This window comes from Aptenodytes patagonicus, chromosome 1, assembly GCF_965638725.1.
Source record: "Aptenodytes patagonicus chromosome 1, bAptPat1.pri.cur, whole genome shotgun sequence".
NCBI classification, from domain to species: domain Eukaryota; kingdom Metazoa; phylum Chordata; class Aves; order Sphenisciformes; family Spheniscidae; genus Aptenodytes; species Aptenodytes patagonicus.
Genome location: NC_134949.1, coordinates 48978076 through 48994382, shown reverse-complemented (window position 1 = coordinate 48994382; position 16307 = coordinate 48978076). Strand labels below are relative to the sequence as shown.

The window sequence follows — 16307 nt, the reverse complement described above, 5'->3', positions numbered from 1 at the left end:
AATTAATTGTTGCAACTGTATTTTAAACAACATAGTTTGAGATTTTTTTTTTTTTAAATTGTTTTAAATAAATACAGAGAAATACAAATGGTAATTTACAAGCGTTAGTTGAATGAAGTAGGGACTGAATCAGTCCTTTGGTATGAAAGACAGAAGATGAGATTTCTGTTAAAAGACGCAGATGTTATTTGACTAGAGGATGTCTCCTGCCTCCAGAGAGAACAGATGGTGTAAAGTTAGACTTTTGAAATCAGAAAGGCCTTTCCTTCTGGGAAACATCTAAGAAGTTCCTGAGTTGGTTCTTCTATCCTTTTATCCATTTCCCTGCCAACTGACAAAGATAATGTGTATCTGTTTTCAGAAAAGATGATTTCCAATGAAAAATTCCATTATTCATTAAAATGATCTCTAATGATAAAATCTTTTAGGTTCTCAAAAGGGTTTTTGAAAACTTTTTCTAATCAGTGAAAGAATGGGTTGATTTCAGGATGCTTGCTGTGGTTTCTTTTATTCACATGATAAATCATATAAAAGAATTACTTACTGCTTGCTTCCTAAATTGGTACCTTGAAATGGTGTGTGAGTTTTCAGTATAGTGGAGGACATTGCTTTGGTTGCTAGAGATACATTTGGGGCATGGATCAAGTCAATCCCTCAGAGTCTCACAGATTCTTGGTCTGTACCAGACTGTTGTTCCAACTGCTGCATGACCCCAGAATACGTTTGCCTAGACAGTGTTACATGGGATACACCTTGTGTAATTCTTCCAGTGAATCCATCTCTGTTGCCGTTGCATTTTAGGCAGGAGATTCATATGTGGACTGGGAAATTTTCATGAAGGCATACTCCAAACTTGAAAAAAGGCTGGGACTAGAACATTAGATTGCTAAAATTAGAATCTGTGTTTTTTGTCTGGGAGAAACCATCTAAGAATGTGATGAGGAAACATCACGATTACAATGTATAAGATAAGCAAATAGGTCTTTCCTATCTTTAACTGAAATGTTTTGGAACTGATGGCATTTCTGTTGAACCTGTTGAGCTATGTAATTGATCAATGGAAAGTATAAGTCTATATACATCAGGCTTTTTTCAATTCTACAAGTTTTTCCATGCTACAGGAGTATGCTTTACTGTTGTGATTTCTCTTAAAATACTGTGTTATCTAAGCTGTGGAATAAATAATGCCTACTTATTGCATTTTCAGTAGAAAAGAAGTGGGGTTTTTTATATTTTGGAAGATAAGTCTTGGAAATACAATTTTTTTTCTATATAAATGGAGATACAATCCTATAGTAATAACTAACTTGGGGTTTTTTTAGAATGAGCAGATATCCAGAGATTTGTTGATCAAGAATATGCTAAATAGTTATAGAGAATTAAATCTTGAAAGATGCAGAAGCCAGGCAGTGCAGGTAGTACAAGGTTTTAAAAAAAAAAAAACAGGATAAATATTTATATAAAGTTTATGCATGGTTTAAATATTTTTTCCTGATAATTTAGTTGCTGTGAAGATGAGGCTATTTCTTTGATTGTTGCCTTCTATGTAACACCTCATTTTGGTTTACATACTATGTAATTTCACTGTTGCATATATATGGATTAGCAATATTTTCAAGCATTTATACTCATTTAACCAGTCTTAATGAAAATTCTAATACTAAAATTCCTAAATTACAATTTTTGAGTCGTCTTTGTTCTTTTCTTTAGAATGACTACCTTACAAATGAATTAAGTTTGAGAGAGAGAGATTTGGAGAAGAACAGGACTGTAATAGCCAAATTTCAATCTAAATGTAAGTTGCAAACTGTTTTAAAACTAGGGAATGTTATCAGGTACCTGCAGATAGTTTGCTTATTTAGTTGTTCTGTTTCTGTGATTGTGAACACAAATATCTGACTTTACAGTTTCTGTTTTAAATGCAGTTTACTTTGGTATCTTTCACAATGATTGAATTTGCTGTGTACATAGAAGGTTATTATACAATCATTCTGATACACTTCTGAACTGTGGAAATTATGGTTGTGAATTGGTCCAGGTGTGAACACAGTGATTACAAAACAATGAATGTAAATGGCACTTATCGAATTGGAATTGCTTTGAATTCTCATTAATGACTTTTTTTTTAAAATTGTGTTTATATTAGTGTATATATTTGTGTGCGTGTGTATAAATACATATATAGTGTTGCTAATTTTAAACTTAAATTAGTGATAGTACATGAAACATAGTTTATTCATACTAAATACATTAAACTAGGATCTCATGTTTTTCCTTCCTGAATTAGACCTAATAAGGCCTTTAAGTCTGTGAGTGACCCCAATTATAACAATTACACAATTTACTTGTGTAATTGTAGTGCTTTTCTGGCTCCAGGGAAGTGTTGAGGAATTAAACCCACTTGCTGCTTACGTATATATGTATGTTAGCTGAAGTGCACTGCTTGCAAACTCTGAAATAAAAATAATGCTGATTTCTCCAGACAAGAATTTTAATTTTTTCCCAGAGAATGTGAATTCTAAAAATTCTTTTTGACTTTTCAAAATAGACTTGGTGAAACTGCTCAAACTGCTCCAAATTTTGCAGTTCACTCCTGGGTCTTCAGGACAGTTAGCCATATTGTTAAGATGCAGAGAATGTCCTGACAGGTTTGTTGTTTTTTTTAAAGTTTCCAGGCTTCTTGCTCTATGCTGGAAACTCTGGAATTCCACTGAGACACTAATGGTGGCAGGAAAACTGTATGTCTTGAGAGTCCTTATTGCAAATAATTTACGTGTTCTTTTTTTCCCAGTCTGCAGCAGGAATTCAGGCAATTCCTATATACTTCATTGTTATACCCAAACATTGCCAAGACAGCCATGTTTCTGGATTTGTGAAAGCCAGTCAGACAGGCTACTAAAGAAGTGAAAAAAGTGGCAGGAAACATTGTAGACTGGAAGGTTCAATAAAGTCAAATGTGTTCCCATAAAGCATTTCATTATTGTTTTGTTGGTATTTCTCCAGCAAAACATACTCTCTGGATGTTCCTAGCAGCTCTACTTTTAACTTCCTAATTGGTTATGTCTATATATAATATGAAAATTCTTTTTATATATCAAATCAACAAGTATTATGATGAAATGTTCTAGGAAACCTTAACTCATTTTTTCAGTGCTTTTAGACACATTTACAATTTTTATTACAGTTAAAGAATTATCAGAAGAGAATAAACAACTTGAACAAGGAATGAAAGAAATATTGCAAGCTGTCAGGGAAATGCAGAAGGATCCTAACGTGAAGGGAGGAGAAACAGCCTTAATAATCCCTAGTCTGGATCGTTTAGTTAATGTAAGCTTGCTTTCTAAAGTATTATTTAGCTGTATAGGATTTACAGGCTTTTTTTTTTCCTCCTCAATTATTGGGTTATTGTAAATTAAATAGTAGCTTCCCTATACATATACTTCCTTAGTTACAAGTAGGAGTACATAGTGTGATACCTCTTTAAAAATGCAAATTAAAAATATACAGCAACAAGAGATTACCAATAAAAATTTAAAAACAAAAAAAAATCTTCAGCTGGATAGTATAAAACTGTCTATGGCAAGTTTATTGTCGCAGTCATAAAGCTTAGGTAAAAGTTTGTTTGCATGTCTTATCTCTATGGGACCTGCAGGAAATATTTAAGAAAAATTCTTTATTCAAACATCTTACCAAAAAAATCAGTGTTTTTACAGGAAAATTTAACCATTTAAATCACAGTCTATGGCAAATATACCATCAGGAAACTGATAAGTAGATTTTAAAATGTTAAAATTTCATGCTTTTTGCTAATTTCATGTAGTCTAAACTTAAGGGCTCCAGTTTATTATGAAAAAACAATGCTTTTCTGCACTTTTTCTCTGTTTTGTTAATTAAATGTTTACTGCATTAGGCAATGGAGTCAAGGAATTCAGAGGGAATCTTGAATGCTAGTGTGCACTTGAAAGCTCAGGTTGACCAGCTTACAGGACGAAATGAAGAATTAAGACAGGAACTGAAACAGAGTCAGGCGGAGGCAACAAATTTCTCTAATCAGCTGGCAAATGCAAATGAAAAGGTATATAGTTTATTTTATGCAATTTATTTTGTACTTGAAAAGTGGCTGCTCTGATAATTTAGAACAAAACCACACAATCTATAAGATGCTGAATTTAGCTTATGTGAACAGTGTAATTATACAAATCTTAATTAAATTTACTTATTGGATCTACCAGTTTGTCCCTTTTAAGTTCAAATCTTACTCTTCTTAATGTTACTTTATCCTTGGAATATCCTATCATGTTAAACACCAAGCATGCCTATCTTTTGGGGAGAGCTGTGCCCAAAAAAGCTCACAGATTTCTTTCTTCAAAAAGCCAGTAGGCTTGCATTTGCTATTTATAAATAGGTAACAGAGATTAAGTGTTCTAAAATGATGACTCGTTCTCTAAAATCCTGTATCTTTTTTTAAGTTGTACAGTTGATTCTGTGGAATGCTTCTTCCAGGGCAGGAATGAGGAATGGAGTATTATCTTACAAGAAGCCAAATTTAAATTTGCCTTTTAGAACCGCTTTGGTGATGCAAAAAGATTTGCCAGTAACTAATATTTTAGAATAGTGTTTTATGTACTGTTAGAGTAGAGAACCAGAGAGCTTTTAAGAAGTTAAATGAAAAGGCAAAGATTTGTTTAGAATAAGCCATCAAATAACCACTGCAATAGTTCTATCCAAAACTTTATCTTTTTAAAAGGAATAGAAATGCACTGTGTTTTAAACAATTTGGAGTAAAACTGTGGTGAATCCTTAGATATGTGAAGTTGCCCTGATTGCTGGAGTCATTTGATAAATTTGGCTTAAGATATTATGCATTTAATGATTTACAGAATCACAGCATTTTTAAAAGGTTACTTTAAAGAGTATTTGAATGCTTTAGAATATAAGTGGAAGTGAACGGGGTTGTTAATTACAACTGATGTAGCACAGGAAAACAACATATTTTCCATCAGTGATTTTTTTTTAATTGAATAGCAAGAGCTACTTCTTTATGTTTTTGTTTCTTTTCTTTAGATTGCACAACTGAAAAATGAAATTTGCTTATTACATCAGTCAGAAGGTGCCAATATTGTCTTCCGAACAGTGAATCTTCCAGAAGGAATGGTTCCTTCAAGTGTTAATATGATTAATTCTCTGAATGAATATTTAATACGTCTTATACAGGTAACTCATTTACTGCTTGATATCAAGAATATTTGTAACATATAGCTAATTCCCCCAAAACCCAGTACCATGCCATGTGTGGACATGGGAGAACTCTCCAAAATTATTTTGAAGTTCTGACATCCAGAAAATTCTTTGGGCTATTCTATTTTTTTAAAGCTGTAAGTATTTTGCTATGTTGTAAATCTGGAAGGTTTAATTAAATTTTTGACAACAATTCAGATTTTTTTTGTTTTAAATCTGAATTTTGATCTAAATATTTGCCCACTCTTCCTTCTACTTCTGCAGCTGTACTCTTTCTATGAGAAATTCTCTCTTACTGCTGTCTGGATTCCACACCTGAGTCTGCATGTGCAAATCCTACTCTGAACAGTTTTTCTCTATGCAGCAAAGGTCTCTATTTATTTACCATATGAATTTTCATTCCATTATTTGTCAAAAATATGTCAAAATTTGTAAAAAGAGGCATAAATACATTGAAACCGAAGCCAGTGATTCCCATGGGAAGCATAGCAGACAAGCATATAGTAAAGAAGAATTGACTCTTTGAGAATTGGAGTAAAAAGAACTTACCTTTTTATTATTATTGAATTATTTTGTTCTGTCTTTGATCACTTTGCTTTTGTTGATTAGAGAATATTTTTCAACTGTATATGATTATAAAGTAGAAGAGTATTTGGGAACATGAGAAGAAAACATCCCTTTCCAGTTAGACATTTGATTAGTATTCTTTGTGGACTAGCAACATGTCATGGTGTTTTGAACTTCGAGGGCTGTAATCCACAGCGCAATTATGCACTATTTCACACCTATTAATATGAATGCCAAAGTTTAATGGACTTTTTTTCATCTGTCGCTTCTAAAGAAAATACACATTTCATATCTGCAGTTCACACAGTTCATGACAGAAGCATCTATCATGAAAAACACAAGGGAGAACTGGCATTTTGATTAATCCTTTCATGTTTAAAACCTATATTAATCACTTCAATATTTTTATTTGGAAAATAATCATTAGGAACTGGAAAACAAAGAACAGTTACTTAAACAATTAGAAGATGCAGTAGAGGACTACAAGCGAAAATTTGCAGTAATTCGTCATCAACAAGGCTTGCTGTATAAAGAATATCAAAGGTATCGTTCTCTTTTCTGAATTACAAAAGTTCAACTATCTAAATGTTTAATAATTTTGAGTACAAGATTTGCTGCTGTGTTGAAGTAGTTCTTTGGTTAACGTCATAAATGCTGCTGCTCTTGGATATGGACTACATACATTTTCTTTAGTCCTGTAGAGATTCAGAAAACTCATACAAAAACATTTCCTGCTGGACTCCCTTTGTATTGCATACTTTATAATGAGGATTGCATTGTGCTTTCTGCATCTGATATCTTGTATTTTATTAGAACCTGGTATTATGGACTCTTCAGTCTCATTTTCTTTTGCTTTCAAGTATGGGTCCTAACAGTTTTTCTGAGGGGAAAAAAAAGAAAACTGTTATCCAAATACAGTCAGAGATCTCTGTTTCAAAATTTCAGATCGTCAGGACTTTGTAGTTGGTTTTCTTTCAGAGTCTTAGTTCTTTTATATGCTTCATTGAATCTAATTTCTATAAAATTCTTCTTATGATTAAAAAAAAGGATTTTCATCTGTTGGGAGCATAGGGATGAATATGGTGATTTGGGTTCTTCAATTAACAGACTGTTAGTTTTGTCCTCTCTGTCTTTGGTTCGGAATGAACAAGTCACTGGACAGCTTTTGGAATAGGGGTGTTTTATCTTTTAGGACCTTCTGTTTGTTCTTTGAGTGAGTTAAGACTTCCCAGCTAACATTATCTCTGTTTGAGGCATTAAAGCTACAGCTTTTTGAAAATATTAAAGGCTATAATATACTGCCTCATTTACTACTAGATTAGATATCTCCAATGACAGGGATAAGATTCAAAGCTCCTTCTCCAAACCTGTTACAGATTGAAGTTAGGGGAGGAGATTCTTTGACTTGGCATCCGATAGACTCACTTTCAGAGCATTTTCCTTCCTTTTCCTCCATTTTCTTCCATTATGGAAGAAACTAAGAGATCTTCTTTGAAGAGAAAATACTACTTCTGAAATACCCTTGATTATTTGTTTAAACTAGCCTGAACTATCCTATACAGTCTATAGGAATTTCCTTATTAGAGATGTATAAACAGTTCATAGTTTTTTTTGTTTCCAAATAAATAAATAAAAGTGGATAGAAGAGAGTAGTTTGGGCCAAAGCGAAGCTGAATCTTTTTATGTTTTTGTTTGGTTTTCATTGAAATAGACTAGGCTGGGAAATTATGTCCTTTATGCATTTGAAATAAAATGAATGTAATAGAAGGAAAGATTTGCAAAACCATTGAAAAAAATGAGTTAATTTTACAGCCATTACCTGCCCTTTTGTTTAGAAGTCTGACCTCCAATGCAGAATTTGGATGTGGGAAACCTAAGTTTAATTCTGTCCACTTCCTGAGGGAAATTTGAACCGACGTCTTTTAAAGAAAAAGCCAACTACTATGCTGTGGGGAAATTCTCAGAGGATGAGCGAGTAATCTTTTCCTTATGATACTGTACCGTTCCGTATGATTAATTAAAAATACTTCAAAATCAACTTAGGTATTCTGTCTCTCAGGAACTGCAGAAGCCTTGTTCCCCTTGCAAGTTGTCTCTCTTAGCTAATGAATGTGCAAGTGCTTCATGCAAAGGAAAGAGTCATTGATTATTTGCCAAACCATTGTATCTAGCTGTAAATCTTATCAGCCAAATTATTGGGCACAATTGTGAAAACCTGCTGAAATCTGCTGGGCCTAGTCTGCTTCAAAAAGAAAAGGCCCATTTCCAGGCTCACAGCATGGTAAGTGCCAGTAGTATGATTTTTGTCTCCCTTCCTGTAAAAAGGAGAGCTGGAGTTTCCAGAGAGGTACTTAAAGTGGAAATGTTTTTATTAGCAAAGTTTTAAACTTCACCTATTTTTACGAAGACGTGCAAGAAAGTAATTAATTTGAAATACAAGTGTGTAATTTAAAGCAGATTGAATCCCAAGTGTGTATATTTTGGGGGAGTAAGGCATCTCTGTCTCTGCACTACAGTACACATGTGAAGAAGAGATAAGACACTTCAACTTAAGAATTATTTTCATCATTAAACCAGCTGCAGCCTAAACAGAGGGGATAGTTTTTCAGTAATCCATCTACAATTTATAATATCTTTTTCAAATTACCTTATTGCTAAAAATAAGTATCTTGGTTTGCAATATTTCAGGGTTGCTGTTTTAGTTACAGTTTTAAAAATCATCAAGTCTTTCATCATTCTAAATGAAAATATTTAATTACTGTTTTAGTCAAAAGGAAACCTGGCGGAAAGAATCAGAAGATATGAAAGAGGAAAAGAAAAAGCTAGAAGAGCAAAAAGAACAGGATGCTACAAAAATAAAGGCATATTCTGTAAGTAATTTTGTTGCTTTCATTTTTCAAAAGGTTTTAATACATAGAACAGAGGTTTTAGTACAATACTGTAATTTGTTAGATGGGGAAAATGTTGCAGGGGAAAACTGATCAAATCAAATCAGAAGGGAAGTGGTTTATCGATTTATTAGTGGAATGTAAATAACTAGCAATCAGTGAACTATACATTCAGAATCAGTATCAACAATACAAAAGGTAAATCACAATATTAAGGCACATACAAATTGTTACTATAGACCTAAAAATCTCTAAGCAACATTCAGGAATTAATCCCAAATATTTCTCATCCCACACATCACACAGTTATGTTAACTCCCTGGCCCCTTCAGGTTGCCAGCACACACCCCCTTTCCTGAGAGTGCAAGTTCACTGCGTACACACCTCTTGTGTGTACTCTAGGGTACTGTGCACATGTGGGGGTGCTCTGGTGCTATGTGTACCCGTGCGCCTCCCTGCAGTCTGCTAATCCATGCACTGGTGAGAAGTCACCCCAGGAGGTCACACACACACACCCAAGGTGTGGGTCCCTACTTGTTGCACTTGGTACCGCCAGTCCATTAGCTGGAGTGCCGAGGCTCACAGTGTCCAGCAGGAAGAAAGTGCTCACATCTGCACAGAGGAGGCAGGGACAGTGGAGAAACTTCTGAAGCTGAACTAGGTTATGAGTGCTGTATTATAACTCTCTCTGCCCCCGCTGTTAGAAGTTTTCATGCTTCTTTTATGCTAATTTTCAAGCTGACTACTTCTTTATTTCAAGTCTCTAATTTTATGGTTACTGTTCAATCTAGTTAATGGTCATCTTCCTCTTTAACTTTATCAGTTTTGAGCAAATTCCCTCTCAGACAGTCTCAGGTATTCTGTTCACACACACTATGTACACTCACATTGCTCTCTTAACAGCAGTTATCATCCAGGCTGTTTGATTGGGAGGAGGAGCAGTGCAGGCACCCCCATGGAAAACGCATTAGTTTATACTAAGAATTAAGGTTATTATTTGAATTACATCTTATTTATATATACCTGTTAATGTGTATGTGTCAGTATTTCACAAAAACAGGAAATAGAATTCATCTTTCTATTTTGATTTACTTCCACCAAGACTGAATTCAATATTCTATTAAGAAAAGTGAAAAATAACTTTTTTAAGAAGGTTATATTTAAAAGTTCCTGGAATTTATGCAGGTGCCTAATCACAGACATAGTGCAATTTTAGATGTCTTCGGGTGTCTTTGGGCAGATACCAAAAGCTGCCAAATACGACAGAAGACATGGGACACACGTCCTTTTAGAGAAGCAGACACAGAGCAAGGATATCACAAGGTGTTGAAAATGGCTATGGATGCCTAAGTTTAGACAGCTGAGTTCTAACCCTTTTCTTCTGCTGAGGGGTGACTGTAGTGGTATGTGGTCCTGCTGATAATCATGTTCATAAGTGTACTTGATTTGCAGAATAATGGTATCCTGAGGCAAGTAAGTCTAAATGTATTTCCAGAAAAGTGAAATTGAAATTGTTTTGCAAATGTTTCTACTGTATGTTTAAAAAAATGAGGGGGGGAAGCACATGCCATCTTACTTAACTTGTTCAGTATCTTATTCTGCATTTCCAGAGTCACAGGAGTAGACTGTAGCAGGATTAAGATATTTCTGGGATTTGTTTTTTTAAATGTCTTTAAAATATAATGGAGTTTTATGATGTTAGCAGTTCTATCAAAGTATTGCTGAGATCTTTTAAGAAATTACTGTTTACCGATAGCTTTTGTTTCCAGAAACACATCCTATCCAGAGATAAGAAATACGTACTATTATTTAATATTATTTTTTGTTAGTATGTAATTTTTATTAGAATTAGGTGCACATCTTCAGATTAAACATTTCTCTGAAATTAATTCACTGTAAATGATCAATGAAAATGTGTTGCTTGCTCTTAAAATCTTAAGAAAAACAGGCTTCTTGATCAGAAAAGCCAAATCTTTGCCAGTTGTCAGAGAACTGGATTTTTTTAATGGCTTCAAGGCTCCCAGGACTCAGGAGTTTTCTCTAGCTACCTGCTCCTTAGGCTCATAGGAATCTGGGATTTTACAGCTCCAATTTCTACTCCCTGTCTCCTTGGCAAGCTGATGTGTATGACAGCAAAGCTAAAGCTCACATACCTTCTGCAACCTGAGTTGCTGTAGTTCCCCCTCCCCCCATCCGCCCACCCCACCTTGGATTTATACATGCATGCAAACACATATGTGCACACATACACACAAACACGTGCATGTTTCCATAGGAGGGGTCCTGTGGTTACTTTACAAATACTGGTTTGGTCCTCAAAGTAGGACATTACTAGTATTTGTTAGGAAGCACAAGAATTCTATTTGGTTTAGAAAATTGTTCCAATACGTTTGTTTTGATTCTAGTAAAAGGGGGGAAGACTGATGACAATGTATGCAGAGAATTATTTTTGTTCTAGATTTTGAAAATGTCAGCATTAACTAAAATTCCAATTAGTCAGTCAGATGTATTTAGCTTATATTCCTCAGAAACTAATGATTTTTAAGATTTTTTTTTTCTTTTCTTATAATAGAATATTGTATGCTTGTGCATGTGTTGAGTGTGAGTGTATGTTTTCCTAGCAAAAAGAAATTATTTCAGACAGATTAACGGAATTTTTACACCTAGATTAAAAAATGTACAAGAAAGCTTGTCTATGTAGTTGAGTTTTACCATATTTCTGTACAAAGCTCTTGTTAAAAAAATTATTTTGCAGAATTTACTCAGCGCACTTCAGCTGGATCCTGATGAAACAAAGAAAGTACTTGCAGAAAATAACAGAAAAATAACTGTTTTACAAGTTAATGAAAGGTCACTAACAAGGCAGTATACCACTTTACTTGAAACAGAACGACATCTTAGGAAAGAAAATGAGAAACTAAAGGGTGAAATAACACATATGGAGACTGCAGTTATGGGGAAGATTGGAAACTTGCAACGATTCAAGGTATAGTTTATAGTAGTAATAGTACACATTTTTATTTTTCCAATTTGGCAATAAATACACTTCTTTTAAATGGAGGCAGTACTAGTTTCTTGAATGCATTACGCAAATGTTTGTTAAATGCTGTTATAAATTTTGTCAAAACATTCTTTGTATTTAAATAAGCATCATAATACGAAATCTGTCAGTTTTCCCCTTCTGAAGTTGCTTCAGCAAGTTCTTTTTATTGAAAGTGTCGTATGAAACCAAATCTTACTTATTAGCCTTGCAGGTTACTAGGGCCTGTATTAACTCATCTTTATAAAATATGTTTTTGACAGTGCCTTATGATTGAAAGGCAACTATTGATAAAATTACCCAGAGAGTTGGAATACCAGGGAAATTTTGTCAATGTTTATTGCAAGCAATTTATAAAGATGGACAGTAATTTAGTATAATAAACCAGTATCAGGTGCTAAAGCATTATTTTAAGTGGTATTCTTTTTTTCATGGAGTAATTTTATTTTTTCTATTTAAAGATCTAGCAGACCTTAGTAACCCATTGTGTTGATTATTTTCATAGGAAATGGCTAGCTTTAAGATTGCAGCTCTGCAAAAAGTGTTGGACAGTAGTGTGCCATTGTCTGAGCTAGAACTGGCTAATAAGCTGTATAATGCATTAACTGCTAAATACAGAGATATGTTACAAAAAGATAACTTGCTCGTCCAGCGGACTACAAACATGGAACACATGGAGGTAATGTTTGCGTTATGTTTGAACCCTAAGGGAAAAAACTCTCTTTATACATTTGTTCTGTATTGGTTTTTGTTCTCACTTAATAGAAAGATAGAACAGAAGTCCCAGCCCTAGACCTGCTGGTTATAACAGTTCCAGAGTGGATATGAGATATTGGAGCGAGACTTACTGTTGCTATCGAATTTTAATTTGCTTACCTGGTATTTTTCAGCGGATTAAAACATAAAAGCATTTTGTTTAATTGTTTTGGTGGTTTTGGTTGTTTGGCTTTTTTCTTTGTTTGTTTGCTTTTTAAGTTAAGCTCTGGGTATTTTCCCTCACAAAGTTTTTTTAGTTCTTTGATTACCAAAACAAGGCTGGCAGAAGGAATGTTTGCTATCATCTTCAGTTTTGCAGGTCATAAGGAAAGTAGAATAAGTGTAAACACTTTCAAAGCTTTCTCTCAAAGTAAGTGCTCTTACTAATTCCTGACCTACAAGAATGAAATGTTCAGTTCCAAAAGGCAGTAAACCTTTGAAATTTTACTTTCATAAAAAAAATAAATAACCAAAGATTGTTCACAATGTTTTTGCAAAATGTCATAGGGACTGCAAATATGTAACTATTCCTTTGAACTTTTATTCTCAAGTAGAAGGGAGCTTCTTTTCAAGAACTGTGAAGCTGGCTTCAAAGATATGTTACTACCTCCCACTTTCATTCATGTCAGAAATAATAGTCCAAGAAACTAGTAGTTTAACCAGTAGTTAAAACTCATGTCATGTTCTTGTCTGTTGGGTTTCTGTGGTTGACAAGGGTTAAATACATGTGGTGGGTAAGCTTACTGAACCATTAAATTTGTCTGCTTGGGAACCGGTAGGTACATTTGTGTTAGCTAAAGAATGAATTATTCCTTCTCTGTTTTATGAAATTTTGTGTGTATGAAAACTTGCATTGCCTATTTCAGCAATTTCACAGAGCTAGAGAATCATTTATCAATAGCAAACTAAGAATGTGTTTAGCAAATTAGAAATTGAAAATTAATATGAAGTATTCAATTTGTTTTACTGGTTAATGTGGAAATTTGTGTTTCTATTTGGAGGAGTGAAGGAACATTTACAAAACTAATGTTTGGCATCATATTAGATGCCTAAAAGAGCTGAAAGAAGCAAATGATCTGTCTCAAACATGTATTTTATGTGCAAGATGAAATATCCTGTGCGGGATGAAATATCCTCCGGAAGTATTTCTTTCTTTCCCATTGTTTAGTGTGGGATGTTTAGTATGACAAACATAGATTTCTTCATCTAATTCTAGACACTCTAGGAATCACAGTCACTGATGATAAATATTCACGGTAATACTAGTTGACAATAAGATACAACATAGACAGCAAAGACTAGCATTTTTACAGTCAAGAGGAAACATGCTCTTCTGTTGCCTTGTATGTAGATTATGGGTTGTGCATAGGTAAAATCTGTTCATTTAAAAGATTTTATAGATACTAAACATCAAGTCTGCTACAGTTAAATAGTTTGTTTTTATGTTGCAACTTTTTTTGTCATACAGCGTGAGAATGAATCCTTGAAAGCACAGATAAATTTATTGAATAAGGAACTGGAGATCACGAAAGAGAAACTTCACACTGTAGAACAGGCTTGGGAACAGATGACTAAACTGGGCAAGTATGAAAGTTATATTGCAACATTAAAAATCAAGTGGTATGTCCTGTGTAAAAGTAATATTTTAAAACATTTTAAAATTGATGTATCTTAAAACAACAAAAAAAGTCAAAACTATTTTGTATCTTTCATTAACGGTCTTAATATTTTTTGGTGAGTTTTTCTTTTGGTTTGTTTCATTTTACTTATCTATTTGACCAAAACCAAGTTTGGTATCTTCCTCTGGAAACTGTTCCACGTTGACTTTTCTTGGGTTACTGGGTCAAGGGTTTAAAAGCTGGAACTTGTAAAGCAATATCACCTGATTTTTTTTTTTTTTAATAAGGTGCAATATGTTTGAACTTGATTGTCAGTCAAAGTACTTCATAGGTTGTCAGGAAAATGATTTATTTGTCCTGGTTTCATGCTCTGTAACTAAGTATTTTTTCTTGATAGCTGGGGCTTCTTTGTGTACAGTTTACATTCCCATTATTCAAGAAGAACTCATCCACATCTGTTTCTTTTACAGATTTTAAATTAAATTTCCTGAAGATTTTCCAGCTGAATTAAGGATAAAGTGAAAGGCTACACTGAAAATGGTTATCAGTCTCAGTACTCATGGTTGCAGATATACCCATTTATAATTGATAATAATATTTTATTCAAATTATATACCTTGCAAACATGTAATAAGGCAAGATAACCATGCCTGCAGTTTAAAAAATAATACAGGTGGTTTGATAAAGTTTATCTGACAGAGATAAAGCAAAACTCATGTTCTGTTTCTTAGTGCAAATAATTTTCATAGTTGAATCAGCTTGTGTATTCCCTAATTTAAATATTTTTTAATGTAGGGGATGACAATGCCATGGACAAGGATACAAAAGCAATAACCAACAGTGAGATTTTGTCCATTTCTAAGAAAATCACAATGTTGGAAATGAAGGAACTAAATGAAAGACAGAGAGCAGAACATTCGCAACGAATGTATGAACATTTAAGGAACACTGTAAAGCAAATAGAAGAACGTAATTTTGAATTGGAAACAAAATTCACTGAGGTAAATCTGTTGAAGTTTAACAACATAATCTGACACATCTTAAAAGCATATTTTTGTGCTTTTCAAAAAGGATTAATCTATTTTGTATCACAACTGGCAAATAAGCTTATGGTGCAAAATATAGCTGCCTTTAAGAGCTGCAATTTTGCATGCACAGGACATTTGTAAAAAATATAACTTAATTAATTTGCAGTAGTTTATTTCAAACATTAGTTAATCTCTGTAAAACACATGATGAGCATCTTGACAGATAGTTTGCTAGTTTTTCAGCAGACTGCTAGAAAAAAGTCTGTTCTTGACCTGTTATTTCTTGTGTCTAATTCATATGATCCCTTTTCTGTTCATTTTCCCTTAATTACTAACGATTCAAAAAATGTTAGACCTTTGCATCCCTTTTGCAAATGATAGTGTCATGATTCTGTTACAGGCTGGCTATGTCCTCTGTCATGTGACAAACATTATAATACAGGAATAGAAGAGAAGTCATGTGCCATTGAAGCTGATGATCCTTAGTATTCCTGTCATATCAGTCTTAATCTTGTGAGATTTCTTTGTCCCCACAATTCATATTTGAAGTTTGTTCCATAAATTCATTATTTAATAGTAGGAGACTTTATTATAATTTCCAGTCTAAATTTATTTATAGGCACTTGTACACATTTGTTCTTGTGCCAGTATTGGCCTATAATTTAAACACAAGGGAAGAAAAAGAATAGTTATGTTGACAGGAACATTGTGTTCATTTTCCCCTCCTTGTGCTTTGCTAGACTTTAGCCCAGCTATTTTAGATTGCTGTTATCTGGACTCCCCATTTCTCTGTTGTTTTAGTAGTGTTTGTTACACTGTTTTGATTTGAATTAATTTGGGACATGGAGTAACTGAAAGTATATAAAGCTTTTCAGCAGCAGTATTGTTAAAGCCTCATCTGATGGCATGACTTCATTTATTTCATTAAGAAATACCTCAGGTTATGCACCTTAGGATCACATTTCCCTTTTTCTCTTTTGCATATATTATTATCTGTCTTGCAATACGTTTAGGTATGCTGGTCTTCCTTCATTTTGAGTTAATGAACTCTTAATGACACAATTTTTTCTTATTAGCTCCCCTGTGCATCCCTTTTTTCCTTATTTCTGTAGCTCCAGGACATATATTTTCTGTTTCATATACTCCTGTTGTCAGTGCCTCCTAATCTAGC

The 16307-nt window shown here is 33.7% G+C and overlaps 1 protein-coding gene across 1 annotated transcript in view; it reads left to right on the top strand.

Moving 5' to 3' along the window:
• CEP290 (centrosomal protein 290) overlaps positions 1-16307 on the top strand; it is a 56683-nt gene that overhangs the window by 13933 nt on the left and 26443 nt on the right. Inside the window, 10 exon segments of the mRNA XM_076334143.1 lie at positions 1711-1795; positions 3185-3327; positions 3911-4075; positions 5065-5214; positions 6233-6348; positions 8573-8675; positions 11449-11679; positions 12239-12412; positions 13958-14069; positions 14904-15109. Coding sequence (XP_076190258.1) covers positions 1711-1795; positions 3185-3327; positions 3911-4075; positions 5065-5214; positions 6233-6348; positions 8573-8675; positions 11449-11679; positions 12239-12412; positions 13958-14069; positions 14904-15109 — 1485 coding nt within the window.